The sequence below is a fragment of the Sphaerodactylus townsendi genome, linkage group LG02 (assembly GCF_021028975.2).
Source record: "Sphaerodactylus townsendi isolate TG3544 linkage group LG02, MPM_Stown_v2.3, whole genome shotgun sequence".
NCBI classification, from domain to species: domain Eukaryota; kingdom Metazoa; phylum Chordata; class Lepidosauria; order Squamata; family Sphaerodactylidae; genus Sphaerodactylus; species Sphaerodactylus townsendi.
Window position 1 is genome coordinate 69,510,583 of NC_059426.1, and position 20,315 is coordinate 69,530,897.

The 20,315-nt window shown below is 46.3% G+C and overlaps 3 protein-coding genes across 6 annotated transcripts in view; 1 reads left to right on the forward strand and 2 right to left on the reverse strand.

Moving 5' to 3' along the window:
- TBC1D10C (TBC1 domain family member 10C) overlaps positions 1–416 on the reverse strand; it is a 27,568-nt gene extending 27,152 nt beyond the window's left edge. The window contains exon 1 of the mRNA XM_048484521.1: positions 81–416. Coding sequence (XP_048340478.1) covers positions 81–416 — 336 coding nt within the window. The remainder of the gene's footprint in view (positions 1–80) is intronic.
- PPP1CA (protein phosphatase 1 catalytic subunit alpha) lies at positions 143–7,100 on the forward strand. Its single transcript, XM_048483942.1, has 7 exons — positions 143–469; positions 3,616–3,747; positions 3,856–4,086; positions 4,300–4,404; positions 5,023–5,246; positions 5,534–5,668; positions 6,696–7,100. Exons 1-7 carry the CDS (start codon positions 415–417, stop codon positions 6,804–6,806), a joined length of 993 nt encoding a protein of 330 aa, XP_048339899.1. The 5' UTR covers positions 143–414; the 3' UTR covers positions 6,807–7,100.
- Positions 7,101–9,035: 1,935 nt separating this feature from the next.
- RAD9A (RAD9 checkpoint clamp component A) overlaps positions 9,036–20,315 on the reverse strand; it is a 42,435-nt gene continuing 31,155 nt past the window's right edge. For 3 of the 4 annotated variants that reach the window (XM_048483939.1, XM_048483938.1, XM_048483940.1), the window contains exons 5-12: positions 18,611–18,725; positions 17,173–17,272; positions 16,552–16,661; positions 16,134–16,240; positions 15,990–16,054; positions 15,679–15,777; positions 13,093–13,300; positions 9,901–10,891 (exon numbers count right to left, since the gene is read on the reverse strand). In XM_048483939.1, coding sequence (XP_048339896.1) covers positions 10,787–10,891; positions 13,093–13,300; positions 15,679–15,777; positions 15,990–16,054; positions 16,134–16,240; positions 16,552–16,661; positions 17,173–17,272; positions 18,611–18,725 — 909 coding nt within the window. In that variant the 3' untranslated portion in view covers positions 9,901–10,786. Of the gene's footprint in view, positions 10,892–13,092; positions 13,301–15,678; positions 15,778–15,989; positions 16,055–16,133; positions 16,241–16,551; positions 16,662–17,172; positions 17,273–18,610; positions 18,726–20,315 lie in introns of all 4 variants that reach the window. The other variant, XM_048483941.1, reaches the window with a different exon arrangement.

Below are 20,315 nucleotides of genomic sequence, written 5' to 3' on the forward strand. Positions count from 1 at the left end.
GCTGGAAGTTTTGGTCATTTCTGATTTGTCTGTCGGGCTATCACCGAGAACCGCCCCTCCGGGCACCTGCTCGCTCAGACGAGATCACCGGCCTCTCTCTCTCTCTCTTGCGAAAGGCCAAGGATGGCGCAACCGCAGAGCAAGATCACGCTTCTGGGCCCTTGTTGATCCCTCCAGCCTGTAGGTGGTGGTGGCGGCGCGGCGGCGGCGGCCGATGGGACCCGGGAGCGCGCGCCTTCCCTTCCTGCTTCCTCGCTCCGGCGGCGCCTCCTTGGCAAGAAGCGGGGGAGGAGAGGCGGCCCTGCCCCTGCCGCTCGTGGGCTGCCTGGTGCCACCGAAGAGCGCGAGGGGGGCCGCTGCGCCAAGCAGGAGGGACTCCGGCGGCCGAGGCTTCCTCTCCCCACCGTCGCCGCCATGTCGGACGGCGAGAAACTCAATTTGGACTCCATCATCGGGCGCCTCCTGGAAGGTGAGCGGCGGCCCGGTCAGGCAGGCGAGGTCTCTTCCTGCTGGGCGGCGGCGGCAAGAGGGCGCTGCGGGCTGTTTGCCCAAGGAAAGGAACGGCGCGCAGGGGCTTTGCTGGCAGTCTCCCACTCTTGCGCCCCGGCCCGGCCCGGCCCGTTCCAGCTGCCCGCATGGAAAGGAGAGCGCGCTACCGGGGCCCGGGGCGGGTGGGTAGTTCTTCCCCCGGAGCCCCCGGCCCTAGTTTTGCGCTCTGCCTTGCTTGGGGGCGGCTTTGTTTAATTCTCAGGGCTGGTTCCGGGGATCGGTGAAAGGTGCTTTTTGTATCACTGCAGGAGGTACAAAGGGAGGCGAAGTGGGTGGGCTGAACCGGGGCGAAGGGCCAGTTCGAAGCCGTTCAGGGGAAAGTTCAGCCCCTGCGGGTCCGCTCCCAGCAATCGGGACTGAAAGCAGCAGTGCGCTCTTGGCTTTCTCTCTCGCACAAAATCTGTTAAACAACCTTGTGGCTTTCATCGCTTAAGAGCGGGGCTGGGGGCTCCCTTTGGGGTGATCGAGAGCGGCGCAGGAGAAGGGCATGCGGTTCCCTGAGAGGTGGGCGTCGCTGGGATTGTTCCCTCCCAGCCCTCGACTGGGTCGGTAGAGAGCAAGATGATGATCCCTTTCGGAGTAATTCTGGGTTTGTGACGACGGATCATGACCCACGTCTGGGAAGAGGCACTCCCTGCTGCGAGCCCTTTCCCACGCGGAGGGGCTGATAAGGTCTTCCTAAAGCCGTCGGGAATCAACTAGATCCTGTTTCTCCTGACAATAAATCGTCTCGCTTTGGGTCAGCGGTTCTCGCGCTAATGGCATTTCGGGGCGGAGTGCAGGAGCTCTTGCCCTTCAGGCTCCCGCTTATGGTGCTGGGGTGAAACACCGGGGTGGGGCGTGGAGTTAGGTCGGAGTGGGAGGAGCAGCCGGCAGAGGGCGGGGCCGCTCCCGGAGTCGTCGAACAAGCTTTCTGAGTGCTTGACTACTTACTTCGAGGATCAGGGGGCCCCTTTCGAAGTCATCCCAGCCACCAGAAGGGAGTCAACCTCTGTTTCTTCGTGGGTGGAATTTATCCATTTATCCTTTTTTATTTTACTATACATTTACAAACTAAAGGTGCTAAAAGGGTCCCTGAAAAAATGCTAAAAATAAAACTTTCCCTTTCTTTCTCTTTTTCCTTCCTCTATGTTAGTTACATCCAAGTGTGACACCAGGTCTTATTTTTCCAACTTTACAAATAAGATACTTCTTATTTTTTGTACCAGTGGAGTAGTTTCTTTTCTACATATCGACATCCTCCACACACAGGCAGAGAACAGGATGCATGGAAGGTTACCATTGGCTAATAACGCCCCCCCCCCCCATTTGCAATACGTTCTTTGCAAACTGTGCAGCGCAAGCCTAAGCATGTCTACTCAGAAGTAGGTTCCAGTGAGCACAGGTGCTAAACAGACAGGTTTTCTAACCAGGCGAATTACTGTGCTGAATCAAACAGGAACTAGGCTGTTCCTGGTCAACTGGCTGGGCTTCGTGTCTTGTTGGAGAGCAGTTCACACAGAAAAACACACATTCCGTAGTAGTTGAGAGTTGCAGTTAAGTGTTCATTGTGAACACTGGCTTTTGAGGGCCGTCTTTTTCACTCCCATTGCACATGTGGGAAACTGAGGCTGAAAAAAGTTACCAGCCTGTTCCTACGGAAAGTTAAATAAAACTGTATCATACATGTCAGCTCTGTGGAGGCCTGTGCATTGCCCAAGGCCTCTGCCAAGTATATTGGAATGATTCAGAGTAAAGGGCTTATTTCTTCAGAATTGGAGCAACGCTGGTTGTGTTGCTTGAAGCAGTTATTGTGGATAAACCATCTGTGTTGGCCAGTTCTAGTTGGCCGAGGGTGACTTGCTGTTGGCATGTTAGTTACAAAGTGTCACACTTCCTGTTCCATTTTGACAGTCCTTTCTGCTTGCATTTGTTTCTGGAAACATCCAGTTTGCATGACGTCATAGTCCTGCTGTACACTGCATTGGTCAGGCCACACCTCGGGCACTGTGCTTAGTTCTGGAAGCCTCATTTCAAAAAGGACGTAAACAGAATGGTGGGTGCAGAGAAGAGCAATGAGGATGATCAGGGGCCTGGAGACCAACCTCTAAGAGGAAAGACTGAGGGACTTGGGAATGTTCAGTCTGGAGAAGAGGAGGCTGAGGGGGGACATGATTGCTCTCTTTAAGTATTTGAAGGGCTGTCAGAGTAAGGCAGGGAACTGTTCCTGTTGGCAGCAGAGAGTAGGACTCACAATAATGTGCATTATTTTATGATATCGTGCCCTTTCCCAGCTTAGAGTTCAGGCTCTGGGTTCAAATTACAGACAGATATTAGGGGGGAAATTACAGTAAAAGGTCTGCAACAGTGAAATCAGCTGCCTAGAAAGGTGGTGAGCTTTCCCTCGCTGGTAGTCTTTAAGCAGTGGCTGGACAACACTAGTCTGGAATGCTATAGGCAGATCCTGCATTGAATAGGGGGTTGGACTAGATGGCCTGTATGGCCCCTACCAGCTCTCTGATACTGGGAAGCGACTAAGAGAACCTGGTTTTTGGACTTCATGGTCACCTGTCTGTTCTGGTGTCTCTTAATCAGAGTGTGGGCTGTACTTCTCTTGGCCTGCAGACATACCACAGATGTCCAGGCAGAGAGCGATGGAGCCAGGAACATGCTCCCAGGAGAGAGCAGGGACACCACTGGCTTCACATCTGGCAGCAGATGCTGGAGTAAAAGTTGCACTGCAGTGGATGACTGTCAGGTGTGGTTTTGCTACCTGTGTGAATCATCCCAACATGGGCCTCTTGAGATGGGCTACAGTTTGACCCCTAAGGAGCTGCATTTCTGTGCTCCTGAAGCAGGGAGTCCTGACCTACTGTTGTTGCCCTTCCCAAGCCAAGAATGCAGCTGTTCCTCTGAAGGTGTGGCTTATTTGTTGGCTGGAGAGGAGAAAGAAGAGAAATGCGAACAGTGTGGGGTCTTGGGGCTGAGAGGGAAGGATATGCCTTAGGAAAATGAATGCTAGCATTTGGAAATATCTGGAATTGAAGATGTAAAACAGCCTGTTTATTTTGTACCCCCCCCCCCCAGTTCAAGGCTCCCGCCCTGGCAAAAATGTGCAGCTGACAGAAAATGAGATCAGGGGGTTGTGCCTGAAATCCCGGGAGATCTTTTTGAGCCAGCCCATCTTATTAGAGCTGGAAGCTCCACTCAAGATTTGTGGTAAGCTGGTTCCTCCTCCACGATGGAAGAAGGTTTGAGTGGTCTCCAAAAAAGGGAGGGGTGTTTTATTAGCTCATAATAATATTGACCGTGTTCTTCATTTCCTAGGTGATATACATGGGCAGTACTATGACCTGCTGCGGCTCTTTGAATATGGGGGCTTTCCCCCAGAGAGCAACTACCTCTTCTTGGGTGACTATGTGGATCGGGGGAAACAGTCGCTGGAGACAATCTGCCTCTTGTTGGCTTACAAGATTAAATATCCTGAGAACTTCTTCCTGTTGCGTGGGAACCACGAGTGTGCAAGCATCAATCGCATCTATGGCTTTTATGATGAATGTAAGCACAAAACTCCTAGTTTTAAGGCATGTAGGCACGCACGGGGTGGGAATGAGACACAAGGCTTTTCTCCAGGGAAATATGGCAGTGCCCTGTGCTGTGCTGCAGCTGTCTGTTCTGACTATGCATCTCACCTTCTCCACTGTCAGGAACTCATTGGCTGCTCAATCCATTTCTTTCCTTCCTGATTCTCTCTGGTCTTGCTCTTTACAGGTAAGCGGCGCTATAACATCAAACTATGGAAAACCTTCACTGACTGCTTCAATTGCCTCCCTATTGCTGCCATCGTTGACGAGAAGATCTTCTGCTGCCATGGAGGTGAGCTAGCCCATGATGTGCAACAGATGAATCAGAAGACAGATGTTCTAAGTTGCTCTTGCAGCTGGGCTGTTAAGCACAGTATAGAACATAGAAGTGGTGCAGGAACAAAATACAAACCTCAGGAGCTGTCCCTTGTTTGTGGGGCAATTGAGTGCTCTTGTCTTCTCTCTTCTTCGGTGAGTGGCACATCTGGGGAAAGTTCTGTAACCCTGTTGTGTAGAACTTTATGCAAAAGCTTTCTCCAGATGTTGTTGTGCCTATTGAGGAAGACCACAGCTCGAAGCATGCAAGGCACTCAGTTCCCAAGCAGTAGTACCTGTCGTTTTGTCTTGTGACTTTCTGGTGCTTGAAGAGCCCTTTCTTCCATTCAGTTTTGACAGAAGAAACAGTTCTAAGAGAGAAAAGGGAATTCTGGAGTGGTTTTTTAGGCGGGGATGGAGGTTAGTGGTGAAAAACTGCAGTGTAAACTAAGGGAGTTGCTGGGAAACTTGCCATGTAAGGGGCAGAATTTATGTATTGGCCACGAAGAGGACAGAGGTGCATAGTGAATTAATTTTGGGGCAGCTGCTCTTGTGCTTTTCCAAGGCAGTCTGACAGGGCAGTCTTGTCTTCTAGGACTCTCTCCTGACCTCCAGTCCATGGAGCAGATTCGGCGGATCATGAGGCCTACAGATGTTCCTGACCAGGGTCTGCTGTGTGACTTGCTGTGGTCTGATCCTGACAAAGACGTGCAGGGCTGGGGCGAGAATGACCGTGGAGTCTCATTTACCTTTGGTTCAGAGGTTGTCGCCAAGTTCCTGCACAAACACGATCTGGATTTGATCTGTCGAGCACACCAGGTTGGAGCACTGAGGGTTGAGGTGCCCCTTTGATGGGGTCAGTGGCATTCACATCTGGGCAGCCCCCAAACCAGAGACTTCAGGGACAGGTTCAAGTGGGTTCTTCTTTTATCAAAGGACCTAGTTCTCTAAGTCTTGCTATAGAAATTTAAGATGGAAAGGTGTTTGCTACTTCTGCCAGAGAAATAGTGAGGGGCCTGAACATAGGGTGATGCAAGGTGTGTCATCTCACTGGCTTGGAAACATACGGGTGCTTGTGTGTTAATAGCTAACTTTCTTCCCCCCAGGTGGTAGAAGATGGCTATGAGTTTTTTGCCAAACGACAGTTGGTAACACTCTTTTCTGCTCCAAACTACTGTGGTGAGTTTGATAATGCTGGTGCAATGATGAGCGTTGATGAGACTCTGATGTGCTCCTTCCAGGTAAGGATTGATGAATGTTGCACTGTATTAACTGCCCTATCGTCTCAGTTAGGGTTGCAAGATCTTATGTGGGAGGTTGCATGGTAGTAAAAACAGGAGCCAGCCTGCTTTGTTCCCAATGGAAGCTGAGATTTCTGTTACCCAGTAGCCTGTATTAAGATGCGTGGGACCCTACAATATGGTCATGCCTTTTTAAAAATACCTGTTTTGGTTTTTAAACTGCCTCTTTAAAAAGTTAAGAATTGAAACTTGACTTTGATGTATTGGCATAATTCTAATTAAGGTTACAGTGTTAGATGAACTGAAGCACTGTTAACAACTATGTACATAAAAACATGATAACAGTATCAGATTTGGAAACCTAAGGCTTTTGAAGTTCCGTGTAACTATTTTTGTTTGTGAAACTGATTTGCATTGGAAAACACTAAGCAGCTGCAGTTCAGGCAGATCTCTATTCAAACAAGAGCTTGGACAAAAATCCATGTCTAAAACATGATTTGTAATGCAAATATACACAAGGCATGTTTGGTGTGGGGAGGAAAAATCAGATCTGAAGTCTAGCATAGTTTTTTCCAGTACACTTAAAAGTCATTATCTTGTATATGGTGCTTGAAAATTGTATGTACTGTATGTGGTGATGTATGTTGTGCTTCAGAATTGCAGAAACAACTGCAGGAACAAAATGTAGATAGATCCTTTCCCCCAAGAGGATAATAACTTAATTAACGGAGGGAAATGAAATAGGAGAGCTACTTCTATATATGAGTACAACTGGGTACAGAGATTGAAGAGTTAAGCTAAAAGCACAGTGGAAATCCACAGTACTAGAATGGATTTGCATTTTAAAGAATGTTTTAAAAGAATACTAATAATATGACGTTCCTGTCTGCCTTTCTTTGCTGAAAATCTGCCATGAGAGTCGGGGGGGTGGGGTGTGGGGGGGGCACTTCATAGGTAGGGTGCAAACCACAACCTTTCCCATCTGGTCTATAACATCTGATTCTTTTTGCTCTTCTCTGTCCTACAGATCTTGAAACCAGCAGATAAGAACAAGGGTAAATATGGCCAGTTCAGTGGTCTGAACCCTGGTGGGCGCCCAGTCACTCCACCGCGCAACTCGGCCAAAGCCAAGAAGTAACTAGTCCTGCCTGTCCCCTCCCCTCAGCTGTAGGTGTGGGGCCCAGGCTGTCTTGAGTAGCGCTTACACTGTACAGCGGCTGCCTACCTCCCCAGGGCCCAGCCATGTAATTTTTTTAAAAAACTTCTGAATACAAATTCAATACCAAAAATTCTGCTCCCCTGGAATGGGGATGTCTTTATTTTTGGGGGTATTTTTGATTGACTTTTTTGCCAACTTTGTCCTGATGTATGCCCTCCCTTCCCCCATGGGGGTACTACATCTTTTTTTGAATAAATATGTAAGATTCTTATATGGCTGCCTTCTGTGTTTACTGTTTAGGGGGAAAATGAGCAGGCTTAGGGGGTGAGACGGAAGAATACTTTTGACTTTTATAAGCTGAGATGAAGAGCTTTAAAAAAAAAGAAACTGCTGTGTTTCAGAAGGTGGGTGAAAGAATAGAATGCTTTTATAATCATTCACCGTCTGGATTTTCCTGTACTGACAGAAAACAGTAGAAGATGAACAGTGACAACCCAATCCAACCCAAGGGACAGTGGTCCTCAGGAAGAAATTGGAGTAAAGTTGGTAGCTGACAGGTGGGTGCCTGTAGGTCCTGATCCTGTAGCAGGATCAGGACCTAGCTGTGTGTAGGTCAGACAACAGTGCATCTTTCAGTTGCAAGCATCCCAGCATAGAGCCTTCTAGAAAGTGTGGACGTGGGTTTCATTAGTCTTCTGCAGGGGTCGGGAACCTGCGGCTCCCGAGCCGCATGTGGCTCTTTCATCCTCCTACTGCAGCTCCCAGCATGGCTGTCCCTTTCTGCGGCCAGCCAGCCAGGCCCCACCCCTTCCTCCTTCCCCTTGGGTCCTGTCTGAGGCAAGAGCCGCAGACCCGCCTCGGATTCTTCCTCCCGCCCCCACCGCCGCCCGTGCCCAGCAGAAGGACACCTAGCTCCTTCTGCAAAACTTATCTTCCACACTGTGCAAAAATAAAGGAAGCCTGCCTGGATCCTCCTCTGCCTGCTTGGATCCTCCTCTGCCCTAGCTTGCATTCAAAACGGGACTTTGGGAGGGGCGGTGCTGAAGTAAAGCCGGCCCCAGGGAAGGTGAGAAGCGATCCTTTCTTTCCTGCCAGCTCCCCTCTCCCCACCCCCCGCCCCTCCCTGCCTGCTTGGATCCTCCTCTGCCCTAGCTGCATTCAAAACGGGACTTTGGGAGGGGCGGTGCTGAAGTAAAGCCGGCCCCAGGGAAGGTGAGAAGCAATCCTTTCTTTCCTGCCAGCCCCCCCCCCCCCCCCCCCCCAGCTTCCATCCTAGCTGCAGTCCCCAGCAGGACCTTGCAAAAAGAAGCAACAAGAAAGGAGATGCGGCGTGCGCAGAGGATGGATTTTTCAAACGGGTTAGGCACCAGTGGGACTCTGCAAAGAGAAGCGCCAAGAAATGGGATGTGGTGCATGTAGAGGACAAATTTTGGAAGGGGGGCAGGTCCAAGCAGCCGGACCTTCAAAAGTGAGGCACCAAGAAATGGGATGCGGGGCGCCATGAGGACGGATTTTGGTAAGTGAAGCACCTTGGGGCAGCAGTTGGGCACACTGGAGCCTCACCTCCAGGCTGGAGTTGAGTTGTGTGGCTTTGTGTGTTTACTCGGCTGGGCGCCCCTCCTCTCCCTCCTCCTCCCGGCAGCTGGGAAGGGGAAGGGTTCAGCCACACAGTTCCTGCCTTAGTTTCCCTCCTGACTGGAGGCAAAATGAGTGGCTGAACTGGGGAAGGAGAAACTTTGTGCAGCCTGGTCCCCGTTGGCAACCAAAGTCAACAGCCTCTCTGCCAGCTTGCAGACCTCCTACCCATGTAGTAGTGAAAGGACAAGGTTTGGAGGGAGAGGTGCAAACTCAGGAAACTGCTCCAAAGTCCTTTCTGAATTGCTGCATGAGGATTAGAAAGCCCCCCCATTCTCAAAAAACTGTGTATTTAGGTTGTCACTTTTCCAGGTCCTAGATTTCATACAGGCTTACTTAGAAACCCTGCTGAACTCAGAATTTACTTCATTAAGTAAGCTTGCATGGGAGTTTCCATGACAACAAAGGGAGATGCGCAGTTGAGATGTAGTCAGGTGCCCTTTCAATTGGTAGAGTTGTTAAGAAGGTTGGCAAAAAGGCTGTAAAGTTCTACAAAGTATTCTGAATATTAAGAGACAGATGCAGTCAGTTCGAGGCGCAGAGTTTAAAAAAGTTTTGCGCTGATTGTCAGAATCCTTTGCTTCCAAATTTTAATAAATTCAGTGTGTTTGAAAATTTGATAACTATAACCTTGCCTTCAAAAACAGTGACACTACCATGCTTTCTAGGTTTATTACATCCCAGAGTAAGAAGCTGGGATTAGAAGAGAGTTCTTCTGCAGTGTAGAAATAGATGTTTTATACAAAGCGTAAAGGGGTGTGTGTGTGTGTGTACGTACACACACACACACAGTGTTCATTTTAAATGTCAAAAAGTATTTGCGGCTCCAAGTGTTTTCTTTTCCGTGGAAAACGGGTCCAAATGGCTCTTTGGGTGTGAAAGGTTCCCTACCCCTGGTCTACTGTAACTAGTGGCCAGTGGTGCAGTCCAGCTGTGAACCCATTCCCCACATACATTCTTCTTCCCATTAGGGACTTCCAAGGGGAGCTGCTATAAACACTGCATTTATTTTAACCCTAGCAGATCTCTCTCATGTGCTGCAAGCTCTTTAAGGGGTCCTTTGCCCTTGCATTTGAAATATGAATCAGCCTTTTGTTTCTTCTCTTTAAGATCTTAGCCTCTTTAAAGCTCAACCCAAAACACTGTATTATGAGCTTTCCTGTTGGACCCAGACAATCTTGGCAGGCTTAATCAGAAAAAGGGGCAAAGCAGGACCACTGTGAGGAGATTTATGTTGTTTTCTGGGTGATACTATGTGTGGTAAGGTCAGTGGCATTGTATTGTAGAACTGCAGAGTTATGTTCCCATAAACAACTGCTTGCATATTTGGACTCCACCTAAGAGACTGAGCAGTCTGTATTTCTGCAGATTATAGGTTGCTTCTTGCAGTTGCGACTATGCTCAAGGGGATTTATGCTGTAAAAATAAATCCAAGAAGTTTCTCATAATACTTTTTTAACTTAGTGCAGGCCCTACAGCAAATGAGAAGTAGTTCTGCCCAGTGATTTTTGTTTGGTTTTAAAAGTGCCAGTATTCATATATATGGTTCCACCAATTCCTGTCAACCCCCTCTCCCTCTGCAGATCCCCCAGTAGGCTGTTCCTGAGGGCCTACTTTCTCTGGCTGTTTGGCATGGACCAGGGCACAAGCAGTGGTACAGAAAAAGCCCTAACAGTGGTCCAGTTCAGCCCTTTACCACCACCTCTGATGACTTTTGGGGCCAATAATGTAGCTCTAACATCTCCGCCCCTGGTATTTCACTTCCTGCAGTGGTCCTCTTTCAGCTTCTACACACTTTATGACTAATGATATGTTAAGCTCCATAACAGATTAATTGTGGAGGAGGAGGGAGAGAAAGCTGCTTCTGGAGCTGCAGAAGGCATCAAAGTAAGGGTGGAACTAGTGATCTGCCTCTCGTGTCAATAGTTTACAGTTGTCCAAACACCTTGAAATATATTTACTGGAAAATGGACCTACCATGCCTCTCTAGGTCAGTCAAAAGACGGTTGCAACATAGCATCTGATCTGCACATTCACATTTTTCAACAGCATTGCAAAAATATTGAGCTCATCATTGAATATATTAGGCCTGCAGGGTCCTGTCTGCAGCAGCAAGCAGCTTTTTTGCCCACAGAAACACTGCCATATAAGAAATGAGTGCTTGTGATAAGGAAAGGTCTCTATGGATTGCATTCCTGGGATTCCTCTTGATTCTTATCTGGAGAGGAGTGGACTGGTCGTTTCTCCCTAGTCCACCAATTGCAGTTGTTCTTCTTGGCTGTCATGATGAAGCACCTGTTGCATCTCAATGGGCAGAAACCTTCTCAGGATTCTCCCTCACTGTCCTCTGCTAGCACCTCTTGCCCAGAGCCTGGGTAGGGCAGGGTCTGCGACTGGTTTAGGACGGAGCCAAAGAACAAGGAACGGAACTGTAAAAGCAAAAGAAAAAAGGTTTAGAGCAGAAGATCTAGAAAACTGGAGAGGCACAATTACCATGTAAGTAGCAGTTTCTATGCCAGAATAGAGAGCCAGGCATGTCAGCTTTTGTATGAAGGCAAAAAGTTTTGGTACAGAAATGCTTGCGAGCATGCAAGCGGTTTTATTCAGCAAAGAAGAAGGGAAGGCAAAAGATTCTGCAAGTCTCTCTGTTCTTCCCAATTGCTCAAAACAATAGCAACATCCCAAATGCATAGTTTCTGCCACAACCATATAAAACCACAAATGGGTGCATAATGGTAAGTGAAGTGCGCAATCTGGTGGTCATTGGAATTGTAGGGTTCAGATGATAGCTTGGTTCCAGTTAAAGTTAGTCATGGTTGAGCTCTACTGAACAAGTCAACTCTGACTGACAATATTGCTTTCAATTAAGGAACAGTACATTGCCCTCCATTTACAGCTGGTTTACAATTGTATTTTCTTTTTCTTATTACGTGTGTTTTTCTTTATTACATTTTGGCTTTGTTTCACTGGGAAACCTTTCCAGCCCCACACTCCCCATCCAACTGAGATTAAATTCTCAGGGTCTGTATCCTTCTCCCAAGGGAGCTTCTCTGCCAAAAAATTCAGATGGGCAAAAGCATCCCTCTTTCATGAGCAATCAAGTTTTCAGTTGCAGAGCAGGGCCAGGGAGATATTTGGCAATTCACAAAAGCAGACAGTGGGCAAAGAATAAGAAGTTAGGGGATCCCTCTGTTTCTACACATCCACCTATTTGCATGCTAAAAAACTGGGGGTGAGTGGGTGGAGAGTCTATTAAACAAAAACTGAATTTGAATGAAAAGAGATATCCTGCAGGGATATTAAAGCTGGGTTGGCCAGAAAATTGCTTCAGTTATTATGGTGAGGCGAGGTGCAGAAGGGGAACAGGCTTTTGGTCCCTTCATCTACATGCTCCGTTATTTAATAGCAGACCCCTACTTATTCCTTCACACATTAACAAATCCCAGTTTTGCCTGGCACTTAAGTTTACCTGGAACAAAGGGAAATAGCCATTTCATAGTGTGTTAACATACACCCACTACTGCTTTTAAGGACAACTAAAAACCTTAACAGATTTCAGAATGTTACTACTGATCACTTGTATCTTGTCTGGTTTGGCATTAAATCAGTCTGCCTTTCTTTCTTGTATTATTGTCCAATTGTAGTGTGTGCAAATCATGAGAGCAAAGCTGATTCTTGCCAGGCATGTATGGGAACAACTGTTGTATTCTTTCCCACCTCACTGCTCCAACAGTGCTGCTTGTCTATATATCGATATGTGCAAGCAAAACATTTGCCCTTGTACTTAGCAAGTGCAACATTAGAGAGAATAGAGCAGGCGCTACTGTGCTGAAACAGAATAGATATCCCCCCACCCGCCCCAAAACCAGCAGCATAGCTTGTGTAGATGCTACTTCAAAAATGCAGAGTGATTTGAAAAATCTCTTCTGATGGCAAGATCTGTGTGTATCTTTCCTGACTGGTAAGCATATTAGTCAGTTACATGTCTGCTTATTCACTCTACTCCTTACTCTGATCCCTAAGCCAGATAGTCAGATGCCTGTACATAATTCAAAGACCCAAGATTTCCATATACTACTATTTTTCAGTTTTCAAATGTGTATCTTCCTTCTGACAATCACATACCCAACTGGGGTGATAAGAAACAACAGGAACACAGACTTCCTGCTTATGGTGACTAAATCAACAGAATCAATTCTATTAACGGGGTGTCTAGTTCACATTTTAATGAGCTAATATCCAAATGCATTTCCATTCATTCAATGTACCTTAGAATGAAATGCAGAAGACAAAGGTCATTTCACATATTATAGTTCTAGCAAGTACACATTAAAATTCAATGCACATCCTTTTTGGAGTTATGCTGTTATATGTGAAACATACAAACATTGTTTCATCAAACATACCCTTAAAAGTTTCTGTAGAACACACATTGAAATAAGTGCATATTTCTGTTTCTCTTATTACGGGGTACTACAGGGTAAATGCTGAAAAAGTAAGCGCCTCCACTAAAGCAGTGAAATGGCCTTGAGATTCTCCTGAACATAATGACTCACAGTTTCCACCATTGTGCATTTATGGACTGGGCATATAGTCTTACTCCAACAAGTCCTTCATTGCACATACATACCTTTTTTTGTGGCGGTGTGCCTGGCACAGTCTCTTCATGATCATTATCCAAGTCTTTTGTGTCAGAACTGGTACATCGTGTAGGGAAGGTGGGACTGGGAGATGGACACGCCTGATCCATGCCAGCACATGTGGTTTCCATGGCAATCATGTAGGCATCAATATCATCATTGGTGAAGTCATAAGCAGGTGCAACAGCCTTGGCTGTACTAGAATGAATGAAATGGAAATATTGTCAAGACCTACTGGAAGAGGGAGGTGACAGCACAGTGGAAGGTATCTGACAGAAGATAAGGAAGGACAAACAGTATTGTAGCTGGAGTATGCTGTACGGTTTGACAAGTATGAGGTTGCCCTCCTTGAGCTGCTTAACAGTATATCCAAACAACATGTAGTTATGGGTGCCTTCAACTTCCCTGATGTGTGCTGGGAGACAAACTCTGCTCAGCATCCAGAGTCATGACAACATCCTTTTTCAAATGGCAGAGAAAGCTACAAGGGGCTCAGCCATGCTGAATAGTTACTTTTCAAATATTTTTATAAATGGTCTGGATGAGGGACAACCATTACATTTGCAGACGACACAAGATAGAGATAGAATTCAATAAGACCTGAGCACACTGAGCCAATGTGAACAAGATGCAATTCAACAAGGATAAACGCAGAGTTCTACATTTGGATAACAAACATAAGAAGTAAGCAAACTGGATGGAAGAAAACTGTAGCACTGTGTGTGAAAAAGATCTTGGGGTATATGTGGACTGTAAGCTAAATATGAGCTGCCACTGTGATGCCATGGGGAAAAAGTAATGCAGTCTTGGGCTGTAATAACAGAAGCAAGACATTGTGAGATGTCACAGTCATTATGTACACTGAGTTCGTCAGGCCCCATCTGGAGTACTGATTCCAATTGTGGAAGCCTCACTTCAAAAAGGATGTGGACAGAATGGAGCAAAGAGTGACAAGGATGATCAGGGGTCTGGAGACCAAACCCTATCAGGAAAGGCTGAGGGCTTGGGAATGTGGCATTATTAAATTTGGGCATTTGCCTTAGCTGAGAGGGGGATACACGAAGCATGTTGATTCACACTTCCATCATTTAAGTTAGAAAACTTAAAGTTAGCAAAACAAAACAAAATCCCCAAAACAGGCTAACTATAGCATACATCTGTGACAACTCAGGGCACAGCCCACGACTGAGGCGATCGTTTGTCCCAAACGTCCAAGCCACCTTTATGTCACCAATGTTAACAAAAGCACAAACAGGGGCAGAAGGAGAAGGAGAAGGAGAGAAGAAGGAATTCCCCTTTCCCTGACACCTATTTCAAAGTGCCAAGCCCAAGGGAGATATTCCCTCCGGAAACTGTTTCCTCTCTAGCTGGAGGGACCTCCCCTAATAAAAACAAAAATGTTAAAGGTCGCTGCCACCAAAATTATAATCTGTTCTGTAGCCCATAAACTGATAAATGGACAACACTCTTTCTAGGAACACACACAAACAAAATAGAAATTGGAACTGCTTGTAACTTTAAAACAAAAAAACCTTGAAAAGCCATTACTGGCTTAAATGTAGGATTCTCAGGTAACCTGAGAGGATTTTAAAGCTTGTTGGTTTCCAAAGTTTATTGGTTCTTTAAGAGCTTAATGGTTTCAGAGGATGCTTGCTGGTAATCTCCAGTTTCAAACATTCACAGACACATGGCGGGTAAGCCACTTTCTTAAGAAAAGATTTTACTTCAGAAAAAGATTTGACTTTAGAGTATCACACTCCCTCTTCTGTCTGACACTAGTCTTTCTTCTGAGTATCAAACCATACTAAACTAACACACTTCCAGTTCATGCCCTGTGGGATTCTGGCACACAAGCCTCCCTCTCCCACCATGCAAACTGGCCACACTGCCACTGGACTGGGCCTCCTAAGACTGGGGCTGTACTGGTTAGGACAGACTCTAGTCTGGACAGAGGTTTTCCGTCAAACACCTGAGTGGCGGGTCACCCTTCACCAAACTCAGGGCTTCCTGATGTCTCTGATAAGCTTCCTCAGCTTACAGAGTACGCTGTCTGACTCCTGCCAGACCAACAGCAGTGACAGATCTCTGCTTGATCTGCTCATTCTGCCAAAACGCACCAAAAGGCACAAAGAACCAAAAGAAAAAGCCCCTCAGCACTCTGGCTGACTCCTTTTATATTCTTGCCATTTCCCTCTAGCCAATCAGGGCTGGCCGGGGCTTAACCCCTTTAGAGCAGACTCTCACCCTGGAAACTGAATGCCTTATAAGGGCATTCGTCACAACATGCTTGCCTTAAAGCAGTTATGCCATTTATGAAAAGTTCCCACAGTAACCAAGGCAACAGCATGGGTCTTCTGATAAGATGGCAGGCCTAATTAGGAATTATTTTACCTGCTCAACAAGTGTTAAAATGCCTATTAAAAATGACAAGTCATCCAGCAGCCCCAAGTTAAACCCTTCTGTGCCAAACAGACCAAAAAGTCAACCGTCACATAAATATGAGTTGCCTGTAAATTCTCCTCTGCTGCTTGGGTTAGCTCCTTGTGCTAGAATTTGTGGGGCAGAACTTGGCTCACCAGCTGGTCATCTGGGAACTGTGACTATCTGTCTCTGACAGTGTGGCTAAGACCAGTTGCACTTCCAGCAGGGGGTCCTCTAAAGTGAAGATGGCTGGCCTGTGAGAAGAAAACAGATGAAGACCCAACTCTCAGACATTGATTTTTCTGCCACAGGGAACTCAAAAAGAGCAAGTCGGGCATGAGAGAGCATCAGCGAATGTAGTCAAGACATCCCCGCTCCCCGCTGAAGTATTGGTACTTAGGGCACTGGCTTCTTACAAAACAGGAATAAAGATTGCCCTCAAGAGATTCTTCCAGAAAAGGCCTACCTGCCAGGGCTGTCAAAGTGGACATTAAGGGGAAGACTTGAAGACTCTGCAAAACTTAGAAGACCCTAAAAGAGAGAGATGAAACGGTACAATCGGCAAATATAACCACCCCAAATCAAGATAAGGAACTGGAAATTCACTCACCCGAAATTCCTTAAGGCAGAATGTAACTTGTGTCTCCTCCTTGACATGGAATACCTGGAACTCATCCTCACTCAAACACAGCTCTGTCAGCATCGTCTGTCCAGCCTCTGAATCAGTGATAAAGAAGTTTTTTCCTCAAGCAGCTATCCTGGCCACATCCCCCCTTCCGTAGCAAAGATGCACAGGAGACACTTTAGACACATTGTGTCGCAGCAAGCACATTGTCACATATAGTCAATGAGTGGGTCTTTAGAAACACAGACCAGCACAATTAAATAGAGCTGCTTAGAAATGTGCAAAAAAGGCTGAACAGAAAGGCATTAGAACATCTATGCTGTTAAGAAGTGACAAGGAAGCTTCAACTATTTTGTTGGGCTTTGAGGACAAGGTGAAAACAGAGGAATGATGGGAAGCTCACCTGGCTCTTCTTCCAGATAACTTCGGAAGGTCACTTTCCCACCAGGGCTGGCACTCATTGTCACCTCAGCCAGTGTCAATGGGAAATGGACCACAGCATCCACTAATAACCTGAATCAGACATAGGAGGGAAATGGATAAAAATGAGGCAGTGAGCAGATTCCTTGGCTGAGCATACCCAACTCTCTCTCTCTGCCTGTTGTTCTAATTAAACTATTAAGGAACAATCTTTGTACACAACATGAGTGACCACGAAGTGCCCACCACTTTCTCCCTATCATAACTTCATGTGCATCTACATAAGGTTTACATTATTTTGATTCAGTATTTTTAAATTAAACCAATAGTTACAGAAACAGAGGGAAGTCTATTTTCCCAGGACACCTTCTGATCCATCCATACAAAGCTCATACATTAAAATACGTCAACTGCACAACAGCCTGGCCCACTATGCAAAGAAGCCTCCGTGCATCTGGATTGTGGCAGTTGTACAACAGATGGACATCCCTCCCCCTCTTCCAAGCTACTGCAGATTACTAGACAAATGTATACACTTTAACCACAAAATCCTTTGTATACACCAATCTCGTTTGCCCTTTATTGCAAACATAATGGTTCCAACCTGGGAGGAGCACGCAGAGTATGGGTGCACTGTTCTGTGTCAAAAACTGCCTGCAGTGATTCACACTCCTGGAACAATAAGTCATGGGTCTTGATAACACCTGCAGAGAAAGGCTTAGTTGAAGCAGCCATAAGGAAACCTTGTCTTCCAGAGGACCCCACACCACCACAGAATTTTTCCCAAGATATATGAAGATCTTCCCACCACAGCATGTACAGACCATTTTTTTCTTAATCCCCAGTCAAAAAAATTGGGGAATCAGAGAAACTGGGAAAAAATTCTTCTGCAATTACAATTTTTCTCTTCTAATGATGATCAAAATGCTTTTAGACAGAATTTTAAAACGATATTGTTACGGCCAATTCATGCTGCTATAAATCTTAGATCCAAAATTCAAATGTAGTAATGCTAGCATGATAGGAGGAGGAGTTGCTTTTTTTTTTAGAAAGATGCAATTTTCTGGAACTTAGTACTTCCAAATGTTGCACAAAATGGAAACTTTTCAGGGATTGGGTGCTATCCAGGAACCTGCCAAGCATACTGCCCCTGCAACATGGTAGCAAGGACTGGGCAGAGTATGGGATTATTCTTGTCTCAGGTAACAAGGAGTAATTGTGAAAAAGCTGAAAGGTTTGCTTTAATTCGTTTTCCGAAACTTGTGAATGTTCAGAATCAGAAGCCATGCCAACTGACCTATTACCTACTTGGCCTGATGACCAGTGTCATGCAGAGACAGAATAGGGAGACCCACTGTGATTGCAGCACTGGAGTAGTCTAGATTTTGTTGATTTTTATGCCACACATCCCACCATTTCTCCAAACAGCTCCAAATGCCAAAAGTGATCATCAGTCTTTCAGCTGATCCTCACCATTACTCTGTGAATTAAGTTAGGCTGAGTGAGAGACACCAGCCCAAAGCCATCCAAGTGAGCTTCCTGGCTTGGTGCTGCAGCTGTACTCCAGCATTCTCACCATCACATCCCCACTAGCTGAAACAGTGGCCTTATATACGTGGATTATATTGCTTAGTAATGAGAAATTTCTAAGCACAGGCAACAACTATATATCTTCACTGAACAGACTTGGAAACCCGACTAGGCCCTGTTGGTAGGAAGGAGCTTGGCAAAATGGGTGGACATGTACCATAGCAACTCCTACCAAGAGCTTTGCCTCAGGTTTCCTGTTCTTTTCTCCTCAGAGATAAGCAAAAAAAGGAATTCTCAATTCCTGATCTTCCATGCTAAACATGCTGTTTTCTCCCAATACATCTGGAACCACATGGATTCCATTCTTCTAGCTCAGCACCAGTTGCTGATAAACTTGCAGAATTTCTGCTGATTGTTTCTCCATCACAGTTGTGCTCTAAGCCATGCATCCCTCCATATGTCCCACTGTATCACATTTTGTGTTTAGACAGTTCCTCCTGCCCACCACTCACCATATTTGCAGTGCAGTTGCACACGGAGCCTGCTGGCGCAGAAACGCAGTGAGATGAGACATTTCTCCACAGTCTTCTCCAGCAAGGAAAGTGAGCGGAATACAGCAAGGAAAGACTGGAAGGAACAAGAGAGACCCACAATTATATGTACATTTTCTCCCAGAATTCTTCCCCAAAGCAGGCAACAAATGCACAATGCAACACTGCATCCAATAACACCTACTCCCCTCCCAGAAGACCAAGATGGGGTGCTTCCAGAGGTGGGATCCAGCAGGTTCTCACAGGTTCCCGAGAGTAGGTTACTAATTATTTGTGTGTGCCAAGAGGGGGTTACTAATTGGTGATTTTGCCACGTGATTTTTGCCTTAGTTACGCCCCTCCTCTCAGCAGTAGCGCGCAGAACTTGAAGCAGTGTAGCAGGAGGTGCACTGGCGTGCGTGGCAGCCTGCGCGCATTCGTTTCCCGCCCAAGGACCGGCGCAGCAGCTACGTCCTTGCCACAGCCCCGCCCAGGAATGCCCCGCCCCTGGAATGCCCAGCCACGCCCCTGTCATGCCCCGCCCAACCCCTTTGGCGCTATGCCACAGTTTGAATCCCACCACCATGGGAACCTGTTACTTAAATGTTTGGATCCCACTACTGGATGCTTCACTTTCATTTCAGACGGTTCTTGTTTTCAGCTGACAAAATTATTTCCACTTACAGTCAAAACTGTTCAGTTTGAAAGCCTGAATAAATAAAAGTGTATTTTTGGCAATTTGATTAATGATGGAGTGATCTTTTTGCAGAACTTGGTGTGTGCTTGCTTCCTTGTGCCTTGAAAATATTTGGTAATCAACACAGGGTGCACAGACCATGAGAATCACAATAGTTTAAAAACGATATTTCTGACAGCTCAACACCCCTGTATCCAACTGCAGCTTCTATTAATTCATAACACTAGCCAGCCTTGCTAGATCAGACTAAACATCTGCACACTGCAGCATCTGAACAGTAGAGAACAGATCTCTCTTCAGTTTTTATTCAGTGTTTGAGGCTCTGAGATGTTGGACCCTGGAACTATTTCATTTAACTGTCATGACTAAAACCACGACAAACATTTCACATTAACTTTGCCCATGCATTTTTATCCCCCTGCAGTGCAGTGTAGGTTAGGCCGTGAGCATGCGACTGGCTCAAGGTCACCCAATAAGATCCTGGCAGAATAGAATTTGAACTCGGGTCTTTCCAGTCATTATCTAATACACTAATCGTTACACCACATGGTCTCTCAGCTTCCTTTTACTGTCCTCTTCAGTTTAATAGAAAAGAAAATAGACATCCTGAAGTGTACATCTCATTTTTAAAATACAAAATTAGTAAAGTGGCAGAATGGAATAATTTTATCCCATTTGGGCCAACTCTATATGTGGGCAGGAAAACATGCAGTGGAAGCAGTAGCCAGTGGGGTGGCAGCAGAGATGAAGTTCCTGCACCACTCACTGCACTACACTCCCTCTCCCTTGGGCTAACGCTAACCAAAGCAATGATAATCACACGCCCCACCCAGGGAATGCTTCCCCTTCCTCCAGCACCACAGAGCTGTGGTTAAAGAGACACTGCACTCAGTTGTGAACAGAAATGAAGCTCTAAAGGTTGAAAAGGGGGAAAATACAGCAGCCCTAAGAGTTGTGTGCCCAATTTCTGCCCAAAAAGCGGGGACGTCC

Bases quoted from the DNA above. Each gene is read 5' to 3' on its own strand.
- PPP1CA (XM_048483942.1), top strand. From the start codon at position 415: ATGTCGGACGGCGAGAAACTCAATTTGGACTCCATCATCGGGCGCCTC. The intron at 3,748-3,855 runs GTAAGCTGGTTC...TTCATTTCCTAG, and splicing joins AGCTCCACTCAAGATTTGTG to GTGATATACATGGGCAGTAC. The intron at 5,247-5,533 runs GTTGGAGCACTG...TCTTCCCCCCAG, and splicing joins TGATCTGTCGAGCACACCAG to GTGGTAGAAGATGGCTATGA.